The following is a 16,461-nucleotide window of genomic DNA, read 5'->3' as shown; positions in this document are numbered from 1 at the left end:
TGTGACTGATGTAATATGTGAGGTCATAAGCAGTGCCTGGCGAGGGCGCATGTTATAGTTAGCTCAGCAACCTATAACTGGCACATTTCTGTTGTTTTGGGGGTTTTACACACATTATGGCTGACATTTTGACCTATCAATAACGTCCCTATAACCTTTGTTGTTTTCAGGGAACTTACTGTGGTTTATTTTAACGTAAGTTAATGTCTTTTGTATACCTATCCTGCGTCTTTCACCTTTTTCTCACTGAATACACACACACACACACACACACACAAAATGTAAGAGTGCTTCACATTGGTGATCTTCCCATTCACATGTCCCTCAGGTAGAGGATGAATGAAAGGAGCATCAGGGAGGACAGACACTGTATAGGATTTTTAAAAATTGTTTTACTGAAGAGAGAGGGGCTTGCTGTAATCCTTCATTAAAAGCTGTAGGTGGCTGGACCTGTTGTAGCAGAGACCTATGTAATGTGTTTTTACATATTTGCTTATAATACTTAGATCTGACTGTGTATGTATTTGTGGCTATATCTATATAAGCACACGAATTGCCTCAAACAATTGCTGCTTTGTATTGAAAGGTATTTACAACAAGGGGTGGTGATGGACAGAGTCTCTGAATTAAGCAGAGTACTCTCACCCAGTCAAGAGATCAGGGCTAGATCCAACACCGTTTTTTAGCTCATTGCACCATCCCAGTTTCAGAACCCGGCTGTATGCAAATTAGTCTGTCCCTGGCCCAGTGCATCATGGGAACAGGGCAGACCAGACTACAAAAGCCAATTCTTACACTGGGAAGGAAACAAGCTTCCGGGGACCGGTTTCTGCCATTTCAGGCGTCTTCGGCCCGGCTTGCTTGAATCCTGATGGTGCAATGAGCAAGGGACTCACATCTGAGTATACCCTTCCACGCTTAGGGTGGACAAAATTATTTACAACAAGGGGTGGTGATGGACAGAGTCTCTGAATTAAGCAGAGTACTCTCACCCAGTCAAGAGATCAGGGCTAGATCCAACACCGTTTTTTAGCTCATTGCACCATCCCAGTTTCAGAACCCGGCTGTATGCAAATTAGTCTGTCCCTGGCCCAGTGCATCATGGGAACAGGGCAGACCAGACTACAAAAGCCAATTCTTACACTGGGAAGGAAACAAGCTTCCGGGGACCGGTTTCTGCCATTTCAGGCGTCTTCGGCCCGGCTTGCTTGAATCCTGATGGTGCAATGAGCACTGGATGCACTGGGCCAGGGACAGACTAATTTGCATATAGCCAGGTTCTGAGCTGGGATGGGGCAGTGAGATAAATAACGGTGATGGATCAAGCCCTGATCTTTGGACTGGGTAAGAGTGGTCTGCTTAATTCAGACACTCTGTTCATCACCACCCCCTTTTCTGTATCGTTTTTGGCCACTATAGGTGTGGCAGGGTATACTCAGACATGAGTCCCTTTCTCACTGCTCCATCAGGATTCAAGCAAGCCGGGCCGAAGAGGCTGAAATGCCAGAAACCGGTCCCCGGTAGCTTGTCTCCTTTCTGGTGAAGAATTGGCTTGGTAGTTTGGTCTGCCCTGTTCCCATGATGCACTGGGCCAGGGACAGACTAATTTGCATATAGCCAGGTTCTGAGCTGGGATGGGGCAGTGAGATAAATAACGGTGATGGATCAAGCCCTGATCTTTGGACTGGGTAAGAGTGGTCTGCTTAATTCAGACACTCTGTTCATCACCACCCCCTTTTCTGTATCGTTTTTGGCCACTATAGGTGTGGCAGGGTATACTCAGACATGAGTCCCTTTCTCACTGCTCCATCAGGATTCAAGCAAGCCGGGCCGAAGAGGCTGAAATGCCAGAAACCGGTCCCCGGTAGCTTGTCTCCTTTCTGGTGAAGAATTGGCTTGGTAGTTTGGTCTGCCCTTTTCCCATGATGCACTGGGCCAGGGACAGACTAATTTGCATATAGCCAGGTTCTGAGCTGGGATGGGGCAGTGAGATAAATAACGGTGATGGATCAAGCCCTGATCTTTGGACTGGGTAAGAGTGGTCTGCTTAATTCAGACACTCTGTTCATCACCACCCCCTTTTCTGTATCGTTTTTGGCCACTATAGGTGTGGCAGGGTATACTCAGACATGAGTCCCTTTCTCACTGCTCCATCAGGATTCAAGCAAGCCGGGCCGAAGAGGCTGAAATGCCAGAAACCGGTCCCCGGTAGCTTGTCTCCTTTCTGGTGAAGAATTGGCTTGGTAGTTTGGTCTGCCCTTTTCCCATGATGCACTGGGCCAGGGACAGACTAATTTGCATATAGCCAGGTTCTGAGCTGGGATGGGGCAGTGAGATAAATAACGGTGATGGATCAAGCCCTGATCTTTGGACTGGGTAAGAGTGGTCTGCTTAATTCAGACACTCTGTTCATCACCACCCCCTTTTCTGTATCGTTTTTGGCCACTATAGGTGTGGCAGGGTATACTCAGACATGAGTCCCTTTCTCACTGCTCCATCAGGATTCAAGCAAGCCGGGCCGAAGAGGCTGAAATGCCAGAAACCGGTCCCCGGTAGCTTGTCTCCTTTCTGGTGAAGAATTGGCTTGGTAGTTTGGTCTGCCCTGTTCCCATGATGCACTGGGCCAGGGACAGACTAATTTGCATATAGCCAGGTTCTGAGCTGGGATGGGGCAGTGAGATAAATAACGGTGATGGATCAAGCCCTGATCTTTGGACTGGGTAAGAGTGGTCTGCTTAATTCAGACACTCTGTTCATCACCACCCCCTTTTCTGTATCGTTTTTGGCCACTATAGGTGTGGCAGGGTATACTCAGACATGAGTCCCTTTCTCACTGCTCCATCAGGATTCAAGCAAGCCGGGCCGAAGAGGCTGAAATGCCAGAAACCGGTCCCCGGTAGCTTGTCTCCTTTCTGGTGAAGAATTGGCTTGGTAGTTTGGTCTGCCCTGTTCCCATGATGCACTGGGCCAGGGACAGACTAATTTGCATATAGCCAGGTTCTGAGCTGGGATGGGGCAGTGAGATAAATAACGGTGATGGATCAAGCCCTGATCTTTGGACTGGGTAAGAGTGGTCTGCTTAATTCAGACACTCTGTTCATCACCACCCCCTTTTCTGTATCGTTTTTGGCCACTATAGGTGTGGCAGGGTATACTCAGACATGAGTCCCTTTCTCACTGCTCCATCAGGATTCAAGCAAGCCGGGCCGAAGAGGCTGAAATGCCAGAAACCGGTCCCCGGTAGCTTGTCTCCTTTCTGGTGAAGAATTGGCTTGGTAGTTTGGTCTGCCCTGTTCCCATGATGCACTGGGCCAGGGACAGACTAATTTGCATATAGCCAGGTTCTGAGCTGGGATGGGGCAGTGAGATAAATAACGGTGATGGATCAAGCCCTGATCTTTGGACTGGGTAAGAGTGGTCTGCTTAATTCAGACACTCTGTTCATCACCACCCCCTTTTCTGTATCGTTGTATTGAAAGGTGGTTGGACAAATGAATACATGGGGTAAGGTGCAGTGTCTGCTGCCAGAGACTACCAATGGCAACAGAATGAGCATCACTGGAACCCATGCCAGGGCTTAAATATTATTTATGTCCAGTAGGAACTGTGTCTGTAACCACTTACTCAGCACCCTCTCGATGTATGTAACCCATCAAAGTTTCATAACTTTGTATAGCGTTTCTTGTACGAATCCGTCTGCAATAAGTAAACCCATAACTTCAGAAAACATATAGAGTGCATGTAAACGATGACATGTCTACCAAGAACCACAAATGTAAATCAAGCAATGGCAATTCCAATGAACACCTTTATGAGTCATTGTACTAATTGTGCAGAGGGGGGAAAAAGTGACAAAGTTGTCCGCCTCACATCATTGGATATTTCTTTTAAACTGTGCCAGCTTTGCAATCCCAAATCTGACAAGGTTTAAAACAGATAAACAGAGTTGAGGCTAAAAGGGGTCTCTGCGCTGCAGATCTAAATGTTCCCCTATCACGCGGGGCCGAAAACCAGGAGCCACTTACTTTTTTGCATCATTTCCCGATGCCAGAAGTCCCCGTTTGGGACTTCCTGCAGTGGCAAAGGAAGTGGCATGGCTGACCAAGGGCCACTGTGCCTATCTGCTTCCAATCTAGCGAGAGCTGAGAAACATAGGAGCCTATTTATGAGGCCGTTTGCATTGCTCTTGCACCACACAATGTGGTGCAACAGCAACGCAAACCGTAAGACAGATTTTTGAAGCCACACAAAGCCACTTAGCATTGCTCGGAGTGGCTCCAAAAATCTGGAGTAACACATTGCAGTGGTACTCTGCCCTGGGAAGAGGTTCTGTAGGCAATGTGTAGGTGTTCCCATGCAACTCCCATGGATTTTGATGAATACCTAGATTTACAAGAATTTATAAACCTGGGCATGCACCGCATTGCCTTAAGTACGACGTATTCCTGCCCTTTCCCTGTCACGCAGTGCAGCAAGGTGACTTGATGCGCTGCACTGCATGACTTTCCCATAAATGATCCCCATAGTACCTTGAAGCTCTATTCCCAGTCCACGTTTGGCGGGACATCCGGTGCCAAGGATTGTCAGACAAGCACAAAAGAACTATGCCAGCATCAGGCAAATTTAGAAATGTTTGTATTTCTTTGTGAAGTTCGAAATCCCCCCTTTTCCTCCTGCTCTGCAAGCGTAAATAAAGTTCTGAATGGAAATGAAAGAGGTATGATCTTATAGTTCTGTTACAAGGAGAGGTCACCATGATTCTGCCTGCGAGGTTGGCTGCTCCTGATTTTTGTTGTTATTAACCTTTAGCTTAACGGGGGGCCTATCCAACCCCTTTCTTATCTTTTCATGTCCTACCCCTCCTCCTTGCTTCCCTCAACGCACTCCTCATTTTTTTTAGCTTTGTCTTTCTTCTTCAGTTCTATTGCTGTCTGTTTATGTTCATGGTTAAATCTTATGCTGTCATTTTGTGCACCCTTATGTTATGTAATCATGCGTCCAGTTGTGAACTCGGGGAGATTTACAAGCCCCTTGTGCCATTTTTGCACCGCCGTTGCGTCACTTTTTGTGATGCAGCAGCAGCGTAAAAATGCAGCCCATTTACAACGTGACGCATCTAGGGAGATGCGTCACGTTGTAAAGCCCTGCGTCACATTATACCTGCGTTAGGTATAATGTATGCAGGGTGGGCATTCCAACGCAAAACATCTCCGTAGAAGTGACGCAGTGATATCTACAAGATTTCACTGCTCCACTTCTAGGACACCACTGCGTCAAGTTCTTACGCCTGCTTGAAGCAGGCGTAAGGAGTGACGCAGTACAATGAGGATAGGCATCCCCCTGCATTGCTGGAGTTGGGTCGTGCTTGCGGCACGACTCCAGCAATGCGTGACTTTTACGTCAACAGTTGCCTCAGAATTTCTGATGCATCTGTCAATCGGCGCATTCATATTGGCGCAAGGGTTTCTCACAGTGGCGCAGGGAAAGTGAAGCATCTTCAGTGATGCGTCACTTTCTTATAAATCTGCCCTTTGGTATCCTGTTCCTTGACACGACAGCCTAATGTTTGGTTCAGATGGTGATGTCAAAAATCCAACTGGTCAGCTTTTAGGATGCATTACTGGACCCTCTCTGTTGTATGTCTACTTAAAGAAGAGGAGATACGATCAAAAAGAACAGAATGAGTAAACACATAGTAGATGGAAAGGAGAAAAACCCAAGTGTGCATGAGCAGCTTCTGTGGGAGGTGTATCACCCAAACATTGGGGGTAGGCTGGCGTGAAATTTGTGTAATTTAGATTCGCGTAATGACGCAAACTTTAGTAAAAATTACACAAAATGCAAATCCATCATTTATCACTATATTTTAGTGTGTCCTCATGGCAGTTTTTGAAACAAAGATGTATTGCAATTAAAAAAAAGTGTGAAAGATACAAAAACTGCGAGAAACAGCTTCTTGTGTAGATACACCACATGGCATCATTTCAGGAATTTTGTGTAACAAGCCTAAAACGAGATTTCTGGAGTTTTGCGCATTTGCAGCTTAATTTAAATTTCGCCCTGGCCTACTAATAATGGAAGAAGTGGTTCTGCATGGTTAAGTTATCTTAAAAATTGTACTTTATCTCACCGAGCCTCACCTAGCAAACTTGCAAATAAGAGCGGCTTAGATCAGTACAGTTTGCATCATCCTCATTGTCTTAATGTTTAAACTCACTGTCAAAAAATTAGAAATATATACCACTGTAAAAATGTAATAAATAAAAAATGAGATTCGCCTCTGCCTTCTCATTGGCTTACAAACTGAACAAAATTGCAATATCAAAGTCCATCACGATTTCTCAAGTCTTTACAGATGTTTATTCAATATAAATAGTAAATATTTACTGCAATTTTTACATGAAAAGACATTTTACAACACCAGAGTTGTTGGTAGAGCCTGTAACTCAAAAACAGTATTCAGCATCTTCCCTCACCCATTTAAGACCGACGCACGAGCTAGTCTCCATGCTGAACCTAGGGTCACTACACCACTACTTCCGGGTCCATACTGCTGAAAGGAATGTGTATTCATTACACCCTGCGCATTGGTTTCAGAATACAAAGAAATAAATAATACGGCCTTCCGTTGTTATGTCCCCCCTTACATTTCAGAACACAGAACTTTATTGACATTCCAGAATGTCACAGCACAAACAACTGCAACCCCCGGTCCCCAACCTTGTATCGCTACATAGTACGCAGCTGTATAAGTTTACAAAAAAGGTGCACCCCGCAGAAAAAATACATCTGCTCCTGTTCAATGTGTCTTTAAAAAAATGTAAACTAAAGTCCTTTTTAATTCATTGTTTGTCCATCTTGGTCTAAGAGCGTGATCTGGGTCGGCAGCTGACATTATCACCCCACAATGATCAGAAATATGCAAAAATAAAAGTACCTGTAAAAATATAGTTCTGGCTCTATTTACATCGCTGTGGGTGCTTCCAAAGCTCTGTTGAGGTACGCAGTATTGCACATTGCAGTTTTGAAAATCAAATATCTATTTTTTGCTATCCTTGTTTGAGTAAAAAAATATGTCAAGGGCTCACCCCCTGGGGATCATTTTGTAATTGGCAGAGTGTCTTTAATACTTTCTAAACTTCCTAACGTGTACTTTAAATGGCAGCCACATGTAACTAAGGATGGCTGACACTGCGAAAGGTACACATGTTGTATTATTGACCACTCTCTTGTACACGCACAGCGTGTAGACCGCATTCCATACCTGCCTGTAAAGATTGATATGTGAACTTCAGCCATCCTTTTTCTTTCCTCAGAAATGTGGGAAAATGGCATGTAGAGAAAAAAATAGCTCAAAGTTGAAATATGTTCACATGATATATTGTCCATCGCAATGTGACCATGCCACAGTCCGGGTCAACACTGCAAATCCCAGCAAGTGATTCCAAACTCTAATGTTTTGTAGGGTGTCCATTAATGTCTCATTCATTCAGTTCCCCTCTTTTCCAGTGTGTAGAAATACAAACGGTGAGCTCGGGTTCAAGCCTTCTAATTGGAGTAGTATTATAACGGGCTACGGTCAGGTGTCTGGTTTTGGGGAAGATTTATTTTTAACAATCCGAGTTTTGCCGATTTCTGGTTTGTCCTGCAGCAGTCCTTTCTCTACAAATACGGAATGTGTTGTTGAAACGTGTAACTTTTCCAAGCAGACTGTTTCCAAATCACAGTGCATGAGTCTATTATTGCTCTTGGTCCTCTCCTTTTTCAACCAGACATACTATACATTGCAACATTTATACAGAAAGCGAGAGCAGTGGCGTGGCGCCTCATAGTCTTGCATCTTGTCTGGTGACCCGCTTAGACAGGGCGGTACTCTGCGAGGAGATCCATCCAAACCGCACGTACAAGTGGCAGCATACACCGAACCAGATTTAAATGTAAAACGACAGTTCACTTATGCAATATCTGGCTTCAGATAATGAAAGGCACCTGCAGAACGGAAAAAAGAGATGTTTAGGTTACGCTGTGATAATGAAAACTTCACCGCAAGGGTCAATGTCAAGTGCGGGTTGACACTGTCGCATTTAATACTGTGGTATCAAAGCAAATGGATCCATACTTCTATTTCAGGGACAGGTTTGACAACGCTCTATGTCTCTGGGATCACATCCTATAGTGATTCTTGAGCTGACCTCATTATGAACATGTGTTTTTAATACTGGAATGCCAGTGGTTATTTCATTTTAGGCGACCCTAATGTTTTACCTAATAGCAGTCAGATTCCATGTCTCGTAATTAATACACTCAAGATGTTACTTACATCACTTTACAAAATAATTATGCGAGAGAACTGCTTGCTTGAACAATTGGCTGGCTACTTTACCAGCGGAAAAAAGTTCTGCAGAGGAAGTAAGTGAGTGATCAACCGGAAAGCAGTGCAGGCTAGTTGAGATGAGGAACAATCAAACAATCTAATTTAAGAGTGTGGGATAGAGACAGAGAAGAAAACTTAAAAGATGGTGCTATGATGAGAGCAAGAGACAGATAGAGGAACATGAGCTACAGAGTGGGAGAGGGCAGCAGACAGAGTGCATCAGTGAGGAAGAGAGAAAGAATAAAGAAAAGAAATAAAGAATGAAACAAAGAAAGAAAAGAAACTAAAAACGAGCAAAGAGGAAAACAGTGTAAACATCAAAACACTTATAAATCATATGAACAACCCAGAAAATGATTCAATATGGCTGCCGTGAGATCTTCTGTTTGAGAACAAACCACCATGGATGTGCCATCTTATTTAAACACACTCAAATTAAAAAAAGCCAACAATTAAAGTTAGAATTATAGCTAATCAGCAATAAACTTCTCTATGTGCCTGTAACTCTCTTCTCTAGTTGTGGCTTGTCAATATTGCAGATGACCGAAGTAGTATCGCTAAAATAAATTAACATCACAATGAACTTCAGCACCCCTTTTAAACGTAATTGTATTCAAAACCAAAATATTGTTTTGAAACCTAAGAGAATAAAAAACTAATCAATTCTGGCCTTCACAAAATAATTGAAAACCTTTCTATTGCAATCTCTGACTGCCTAAGGCCTGATTCACATCTCGCTAGCATCTTGACGGAGTTCAACTATGCAATGCATCCAATAAAAATTAAAAAAACAATAAATACAAATAAATATGGATATAGCCTTGGCAGTACAACGTTGGGTCCTAAATTTCAGATCTATGACCTGTTTCCAGGATGATCTCTGGCAAAGCAAATGATTCCTAGTTAATTTTATTGTGCTTAAATATATCTAATACGTTGCAATCTTGAAATTCTGGCATGGGTCTAGCCGACATGGTTGGTCAGCTCTGATAGTCAAATGTCCTTCTGATACTCACTTTGTCCGTACTGGCCATACTGGTAGCCTGTGACTGGATCCATGCTGTAAGCTGTAGTGCTGTAAGTTGGCGGACAATAGGACTGGGACGACGCAAGGCTATCCAAGCTTTTCATGTGCTCTAGTCTCTGGCTGCAACTGGCTGACACTGCGGTGGCAGGCTCAAGGCCTCCAGTTAAAGGGGAAAGGGCATAATCGCTCTGTGGCTGGTGAGGAACACCACCGTGGTTGGTCAGCAGTCCCATTACCTAGAATACACAAAAACACACTTTTAGTAAGTACAACAAAAATACTACAATATAATATAATTTAGCAATCCAATGTTTTTTTTCATGTGCAGTTCACAAACTATCTAAAACTAATCCTAAAACAGACTGCTATTTTGGAGAATTAAAATATTTTCAAACGTCTTTGGTTTCTCTCATATTTGGTTGGTCTCTAATTTTTTCCTGAAACCATCCTGCTCTGCTTAAAGATTGTTTTAAAAAATGCTATTAAGTAACAAGTTCACCTTTTGACAGACCGTTTCCAATGGTAAACAAAACCCTCAACTGAGTGCAAACGTTATTACCACATAGCAGAAATTGCTCCTGACAATCGCTTCCTGCCTGTGCAAGGTTCCTGGTCTGGCATGTCAGTATCAGATTCAAAGACAACAGCAATTGAGCTGCAGCTACGCCATGTACAGTAGCAGGAAGTGGACTCTGTTCAAAGTACGACTCATAGACATGAGGTCATTCATTTACAAAGGGATGGAAGTCAAAACCAGTGTAAGAGAAGGAGGGTGGTGCCTACCACACAACACCCCCACCCTTTTCCCCCACAGACTTGAAAAACCCTCATCGGTTTCTAGCCTGTAACGCAGTCACACAGACATTACGTTAAGTTCCTAATCTTCTCACTGCGCAAAAGCTGCAACGTTTTGTAAACTTCACAAAGCTTTGAACGTGGGGGGAAATTTAAGCATAAAGTATTGTTCTTTAGAATTTTCCATCCAAAATCTTTTTTGGGGGAGAGAATTCTTCCTCGTTTGCAGATTTTTTTCTAAACTTTACAAACTTAATGAAGTTTGTTAAGACAATATCGCTCCCCATCTTCGCAAGAAACCTCAAAACCTGCCTCTTCGACAGACCCCCTTCTTGATGGACTGGAACCTGCGAACCCCCCCCAGCGCCTTGAGACCCTTACGGGTGAGTTGTCACGCTTAACAAACACCTTGATTGATTGATTGATTGATTGAAGCTTTGAAAAATCGTTACAAACTGGATTGCTAATGGTTATTTTAAATCGTGAAGTCTACATGCAACAAAGGGTTTCTTAAGGGATTATACAGCCACTGTCAGAACATCACAGCCTGATGTATGTACCGGATATGTGGATGTATAGGCATTAAATGGTTATCTATGGTTACTACATAAGCCGCCATGGTTTCTGAACCCAGAATTCACAGAAATGATCTGCTATCTGACATTCTTTTTTTAATTGATAGGAATGGCCTAATTTTCCTGAATTATGGATCTTAATCAATGGGAAGCTTTGATAGTCTTTTTTAACAATAATATGAAACGGAATACAAGATAACATATATTCATGGTCCAATAATGACATGTTTGAGCCTTCGTGGTATTTACAAACCAGCAGCTACGTATTTTATCATCATGTCATGAGGCCTCCATGATAGCATTTTAGAACCTTAATACACAGTTGCATATTATGTATAATGTCTGTCCTGGGAAAAGAATAATGAAATACATTCTTTCTTCATTATGTGATCACAGATACTAATCTGTTCTACCATCTAGTGCGGACAAAGGAGTAGGGCCAACTGTACGTTCTGCAATTGTGCTCTTTTCAAAATGAGAAATTAGATGCACTGGTGTTTCCTCTATTGATTACAAAAAGTGAGTGAGTGAGCAAGGGAGTGAGTGAGTCACTAAGTCAGTCTCTCAGTTACCTAGTCAGCGGTCAGTGAACATTGGGACTTTTATAGCACAACTGGTTGATTTGATCATATTGGGGTGATTCAAAACTGTCCAGTAGGAATCTGTTTTATATAGATAGATATGTGTAATAGATGTGTGTGTGTGAGTGGTTTTAAAAAATAATAAAATTATTCACCCACAGTATTGTACCAGAATATTGCTCTCGGAGTACCCTGTCGCGTTAATACTGAATCCTAAATATATTTTGCAAACATATCGCCACACTGGAGTTAATTAAAGAAAAGGAGAGAGGAGTTTGCCTAACGGCTAGGGCGCTCGACCTCGGACCTGGGGATCTGGGTTCGAGTCTCGGTAACAACGCCAAAACCTCCTGTGATTCTGGGCAAATCACTTAATCTCCCCGTGCCTAAAATGAATGTGTGTCCGTCCTCATGTAACATAACTGGTGCTATGTAAAGCGCTCTGATACCTGATTTGGTTCGGGTCTAGTTCGCGCTATATAAAACTCTGCAAAAAAAATCAATATCAAATGACCCAAATTAGTCGTACACTATATTTATTCTAAAATTTCTGAAAACAATATACTGAAATGCAGCCTTTGTCAACCGCTACTGGATACCAGTCTCCTGAACACACTGGAAATGTGTCTGTGAAAACCTTTAATTTAAAGAATCAGGTTTTTTAAAAATGTCTATTGATTTGTAATATGATTGAGTGTTCTAGCCAGGGCAGTAGCAGGGGATATTTCTATGTACACCAGATTTTTTATATTGGTATCATGAACATCAGTGAAATTACTTACACATCTGGTTTAGTTTTTGCCATTCTAAGCCGAACAAAGACTTTAGCTTATCTTGTTTTATTTAGAAGCCCTCCAACAAACTCCATTATTTCCTACTGAGAATCATCATACAAAATCAAATATGTCTGAACAAGAAAGATATATTTGGGTAAATTCGTCAAAAACCTGTGGGTCCTCATGAGTTGGATACTAATGATGCAATAATTATTGCACCTGAAAAAAACAGATACCAATGTGTATTTATCTGGTGTGAAAACGATTGCCTGTCCCAAGTTTTTTGAGGAATAACATGCAGGTTTTGGTTCTTATAGTACCAAAATCCGCAAGTTTCCTGTATGAACAGGGCATGTTTTACAGAGAAATGTCGGCAGATTTGACATGCTGGAATTGATCACAATATTCATTATTGCAATATTTGTGTTAACAGCCACGTATAATGAAGGTCTTTTGTTTAATTCAAAATTCAGAAAATAAGACTATCTTTTGAAGCAAACCATGGAGCCAAATCTTATAGAAAACATAAAAGCCATAGCAGCATCGATCTACCTCTGGCCTAATTTTCACTAAGAATTCACACATTCTGCAAAATGATCGGCCCAGAAAAGGAAACTCTTTTAGTGAAACACATTTAAGAAACAGAAGTATTTGCTTTGCTATATGCGGTGCTTTTGTGGTATTGGCCCCAAAGAAAACAAAATTAACAAAAAAGCGACAGTCAAATTTCTGCTGGGTTATTAGCTGTAATGTAATGCATATGCTGTACAGGTAGAATGTTTTATTTCCTATGAAAGCGATTTTTGGCTTCTGAATTTTTTACCAAAATCTGCCATGGGACATTCTGAATTCCCTCTTAAATTACATTTTTTCCCATGCGTCCGATCATGCAATCATTGTTTTGTTCAGAAGCAAGCAAAATCGAATGATGTTTACTTTGTGCCATGTGCCTCATTAAAATAAAACTTCTACCATGTGGATTATCTTAAAATCTAAACAGAAAACAGGGTCTAAGGTTGCATGCAGCTTGAAAAACAATGATTTGCCACTAAAATAAAACTAACATCTTTAGAATTGCAATAGTGTGATTTATCCACAAATGTAAATATCTCTTTTTCAAATAGTGCATAATTCTGGAACTGGTCTATTTCCAAGCACTCCCAATATCTTTTTAATACAGATCACTTCGACAAATTCTCAGTTAGGGAAATACAATAACAATGCCTTATGGTGTCAAAAGTCTGCAAACCCACGCTAGACGAGCCTGACTCCCTCAAAATGCTAGCCAATTCTAATTTAAGATGAAACACTGCAACTGGAAACGGTAAATGCTCTCCGTTAGAAGGCCCTCTTTGGATCCAATTGCCTTAGGAATCAGCCTGCAGTTGATTATCATCTAAATAATTAGATTTTTGCTTATGTCTGTTTGAACGCTGGAAGAGGGAAGGAGCCTGGAGGCATTGAGTTACTCTGAAGGTATGCTCCATGACCTTATCACCCATGCAGGGAGCGATAGGAAGGACATGGATGACTTTCCCCTAATCGGTTATAGAAAGCTATTAAGTATCTAAGGGCAAGCTAAATCTACATTTACGTCTGTTTCAGCCAAGTGCTAGATTTCCCACTGTTGTGAAAGACTAGTAATGCCAAAAATGTGTTCCTCATGATCGAAGGTACTGCGGTTCACCAGCACGGATTAGAGCCAAGAGGTACGCTTTCCGTCCTACCCTGCGGGATGCGTTTGGCAGATGTGGGCACACTCCCCGTGAACCAGGATCCTCCTCAGGCATTCGCAAGCCCAGCATTCGGCAAGAGTTAAAAGGGGCATTGCTGGAACAAAGGCGGTCAGTCATTCATGGAGAGGGGAAGTTCAGGTTAAATCCATGTGATGCCCGATGTATGCATTCTATAACAAGACGTAGCAAGGGCACTGGCTTCTTGGTGTTGAATGCGGGAGGGAATAGCTGTGAGCGCGAGCACAGTCATTTTCTGAATGAGAAACTTCAAACACTGTGCCCATACTTGAATATTTAGTAAATTGAATATTTTGCGCTCTCCTAGACTACTGTTGAATTTGTTAAAAAACATGAATCACCTTTTGCAGTGAAACATTCGAGAATTATAGGTGAACACTTTACTATTCTTAATCCGCAATACAATGTTTCTTCCTCTAATGGATGATTTGATAGGGAGGTGAGCATTGTCACTGGGGACTACTTATTTTTCTAGTGAAAATATTAGGATATTTTAGTCACAAATATTAAATGTAACATGATAACAGATTATGGCACAATAAAAATTCATCGTCCTTTGTTCACTTAGTCAGAAAAGGTGTTCCACGCTCCTTTTCCTCACTTCATTGGCTCCAGAAAACTCAGGTAAGAGGTGTGCCTTCCACCTACTTCAGGAAGTGAAGCACTGATGTGAATGATCCGGGTATGCTGTCCTTCTCAGTGAACGAAGGACTCTGAAGGGTGGACATATGTTTTCCCACACACTGAAATAAGGATGACTGAGTGTTTTCAATTTTACTTCTGTGACTTGACCACAAATGAAGCAAGAACACCAGAACTGAGATGGCTTCATTATGAGCATGTCTTTACTTCATCCTCTTGCAATCCAGTTTATAGGTCTTCTCAAGTGCACTGACCATGCGCAGGAATCCGATTGGCTCATTGTAACGTGGGAGATGCGCTACATAGTTGTGTTGAAAAGTTTTATCTAATGCCCTTAACCATTCCCACGTTGATGCCAAGGCAGCATCTTCCATGTGTTGAGTTCTGTTTATCAACTGGTTATGCCATTTTGCTGACAGTCCTTACCATTCTATTTACACTTGCACTTTTGCTACACAATTAAACAGGCACAGCACCCTGAATTTAGACCCAAAAAAAATACTATATGTTAAAGAGGATTTGAAACAAACCACTGATGCCAAAACCTGCTGTTTCAGGATTCTTGCAAGTGTAAATGCAGAATCATAAGCTTTAGGTATGTCGCGCACACAAGGTATAGAAAACAGAACTTCTAAACAAAATCAACCAATTATGGCCTACAGACTGTTGTCATTTTCACTCCATAATATGGAATGAAAACACTACTGTCCATTAGATAATCAGCTAAAATATCTTGAAAAGTGAGAGCTGAGTCATAAACATACCAAAATGTAAAACAATTGGGTCCGCTCATTGATTTATATTCTTGTTTTGTACCCTCTACACATATTTCCTTTGATTTGGGGGGATTTTCGGCCTTTGGACATTTATTTTTTGCTGACAATTAGATGCTGCCTGCTGTGGGTTGATTGGGTAATTCTACATGAGTGTATCTCGTCTGATGTATACAGTTTGAATTGTGATTTTTCTTGTTCTATGCTGCCCATTTGAAAGGTTAAACTGATTCGTGACTGCTGATTATTCCTGGAAATGTGGTAAGATACACCAGGTTTATGGCTGCAGCTCATTTCTGCAACTGTCGAAGGATTTTCCTGGTTGGATGCAGTACTTCTAGTAGGATTTTCAAAATCTCAGTTAGCTTCTCATTACCGCATACATGGTAGGTTTTCAGAATTTGCGACTACTGCTAATGTGCAGATTGTCTCAAAATTCTGATTGCTCCGATCTATTGTAGATGTTAGGTTTTCCAGGTTTTGGCTGTTGGGAGTGACCTTGACACATAGTAGGTTTGCTGCTATTGGTGTACAAAATCTGGGATTTCCTAGACTATGGATCCTAAAGCCTGTCTCAAATGTTGTAGTCTTTTACTGATCTATGTCTGCTGTAATCTGCTTGGTAACTGGTAAATTTTCCTGCATTGCTGCAACAATATGCTGAAAGTGTGAGTGGCTTTCCTGATTCATAGTGCTTTGCGTCTCTGCATGTTTAGTCGTTTTTTACCAGGCTTGTGCTGCTGCTTTCTTCTGTTTGTAGGACACTTTTTCTATTTTTGTGGCTGCTGCTGCTGTCTGTTGCAGATTTAGGTTTCCTTGATTTGCTACTGCTGTGCTGTCTCCTAATGGTGTTGTAGCATTTCCTCATTTGTGACTTATATTGTCTGCTGCACTGATAGGTTTTTTCTGGTGTGCTACTGCTATCTTTGGCAAGTATGTTGTGCTTTACTTATTTGTTACTGTTGGTGGTTGCTACAAATGATATTTTTCTTGTTCTATGTTTAATGCTGTGAGCTCCCATGTGGTAGGATTTCCTGGTTTGTGGCTGCCTCTGTCTACAGCATGTGTAGTAAATTTGCTTTGGTTCATTGTCCTTGCTGTCTTCCGCACAAATGGTAGGTTTTCTTGATTTGTGGCATTTGCTTATTGCTCGACATGTAAATA

General features: G+C 41.9%; 1 protein-coding gene across 4 annotated transcripts in view; it reads right to left on the bottom strand.

Annotated features, from left to right (window-relative positions):
- Positions 1 to 6,346: 6,346 nt before the first annotated feature.
- PAX3 (paired box 3) overlaps positions 6,347 to 16,461 on the bottom strand; it is a 120,129-nt gene continuing 110,014 nt past the window's right edge. For all 4 annotated transcript variants that reach the window (XM_078665980.1, XM_078665977.1, XM_078665978.1 and 1 more), the window contains 2 exons: positions 9,391 to 9,637; positions 6,347 to 7,989 (listed from right to left, as the gene is read on the bottom strand). In XM_078665980.1, coding sequence (XP_078522106.1) covers positions 7,955 to 7,989; positions 9,391 to 9,637 — 282 coding nt within the window. In that variant the 3' untranslated portion in view covers positions 6,347 to 7,954. The remainder of the gene's footprint in view (positions 7,990 to 9,390; positions 9,638 to 16,461) is intronic.

Source organism: Lissotriton helveticus, chromosome 11, assembly GCF_964261635.1.
Source record: "Lissotriton helveticus chromosome 11, aLisHel1.1, whole genome shotgun sequence".
NCBI lineage: Eukaryota > Metazoa > Chordata > Amphibia > Caudata > Salamandridae > Lissotriton > Lissotriton helveticus.
Note: the sequence above shows the minus strand (reverse complement) of the source record. Positions and strands in the feature narration are given on the sequence as shown.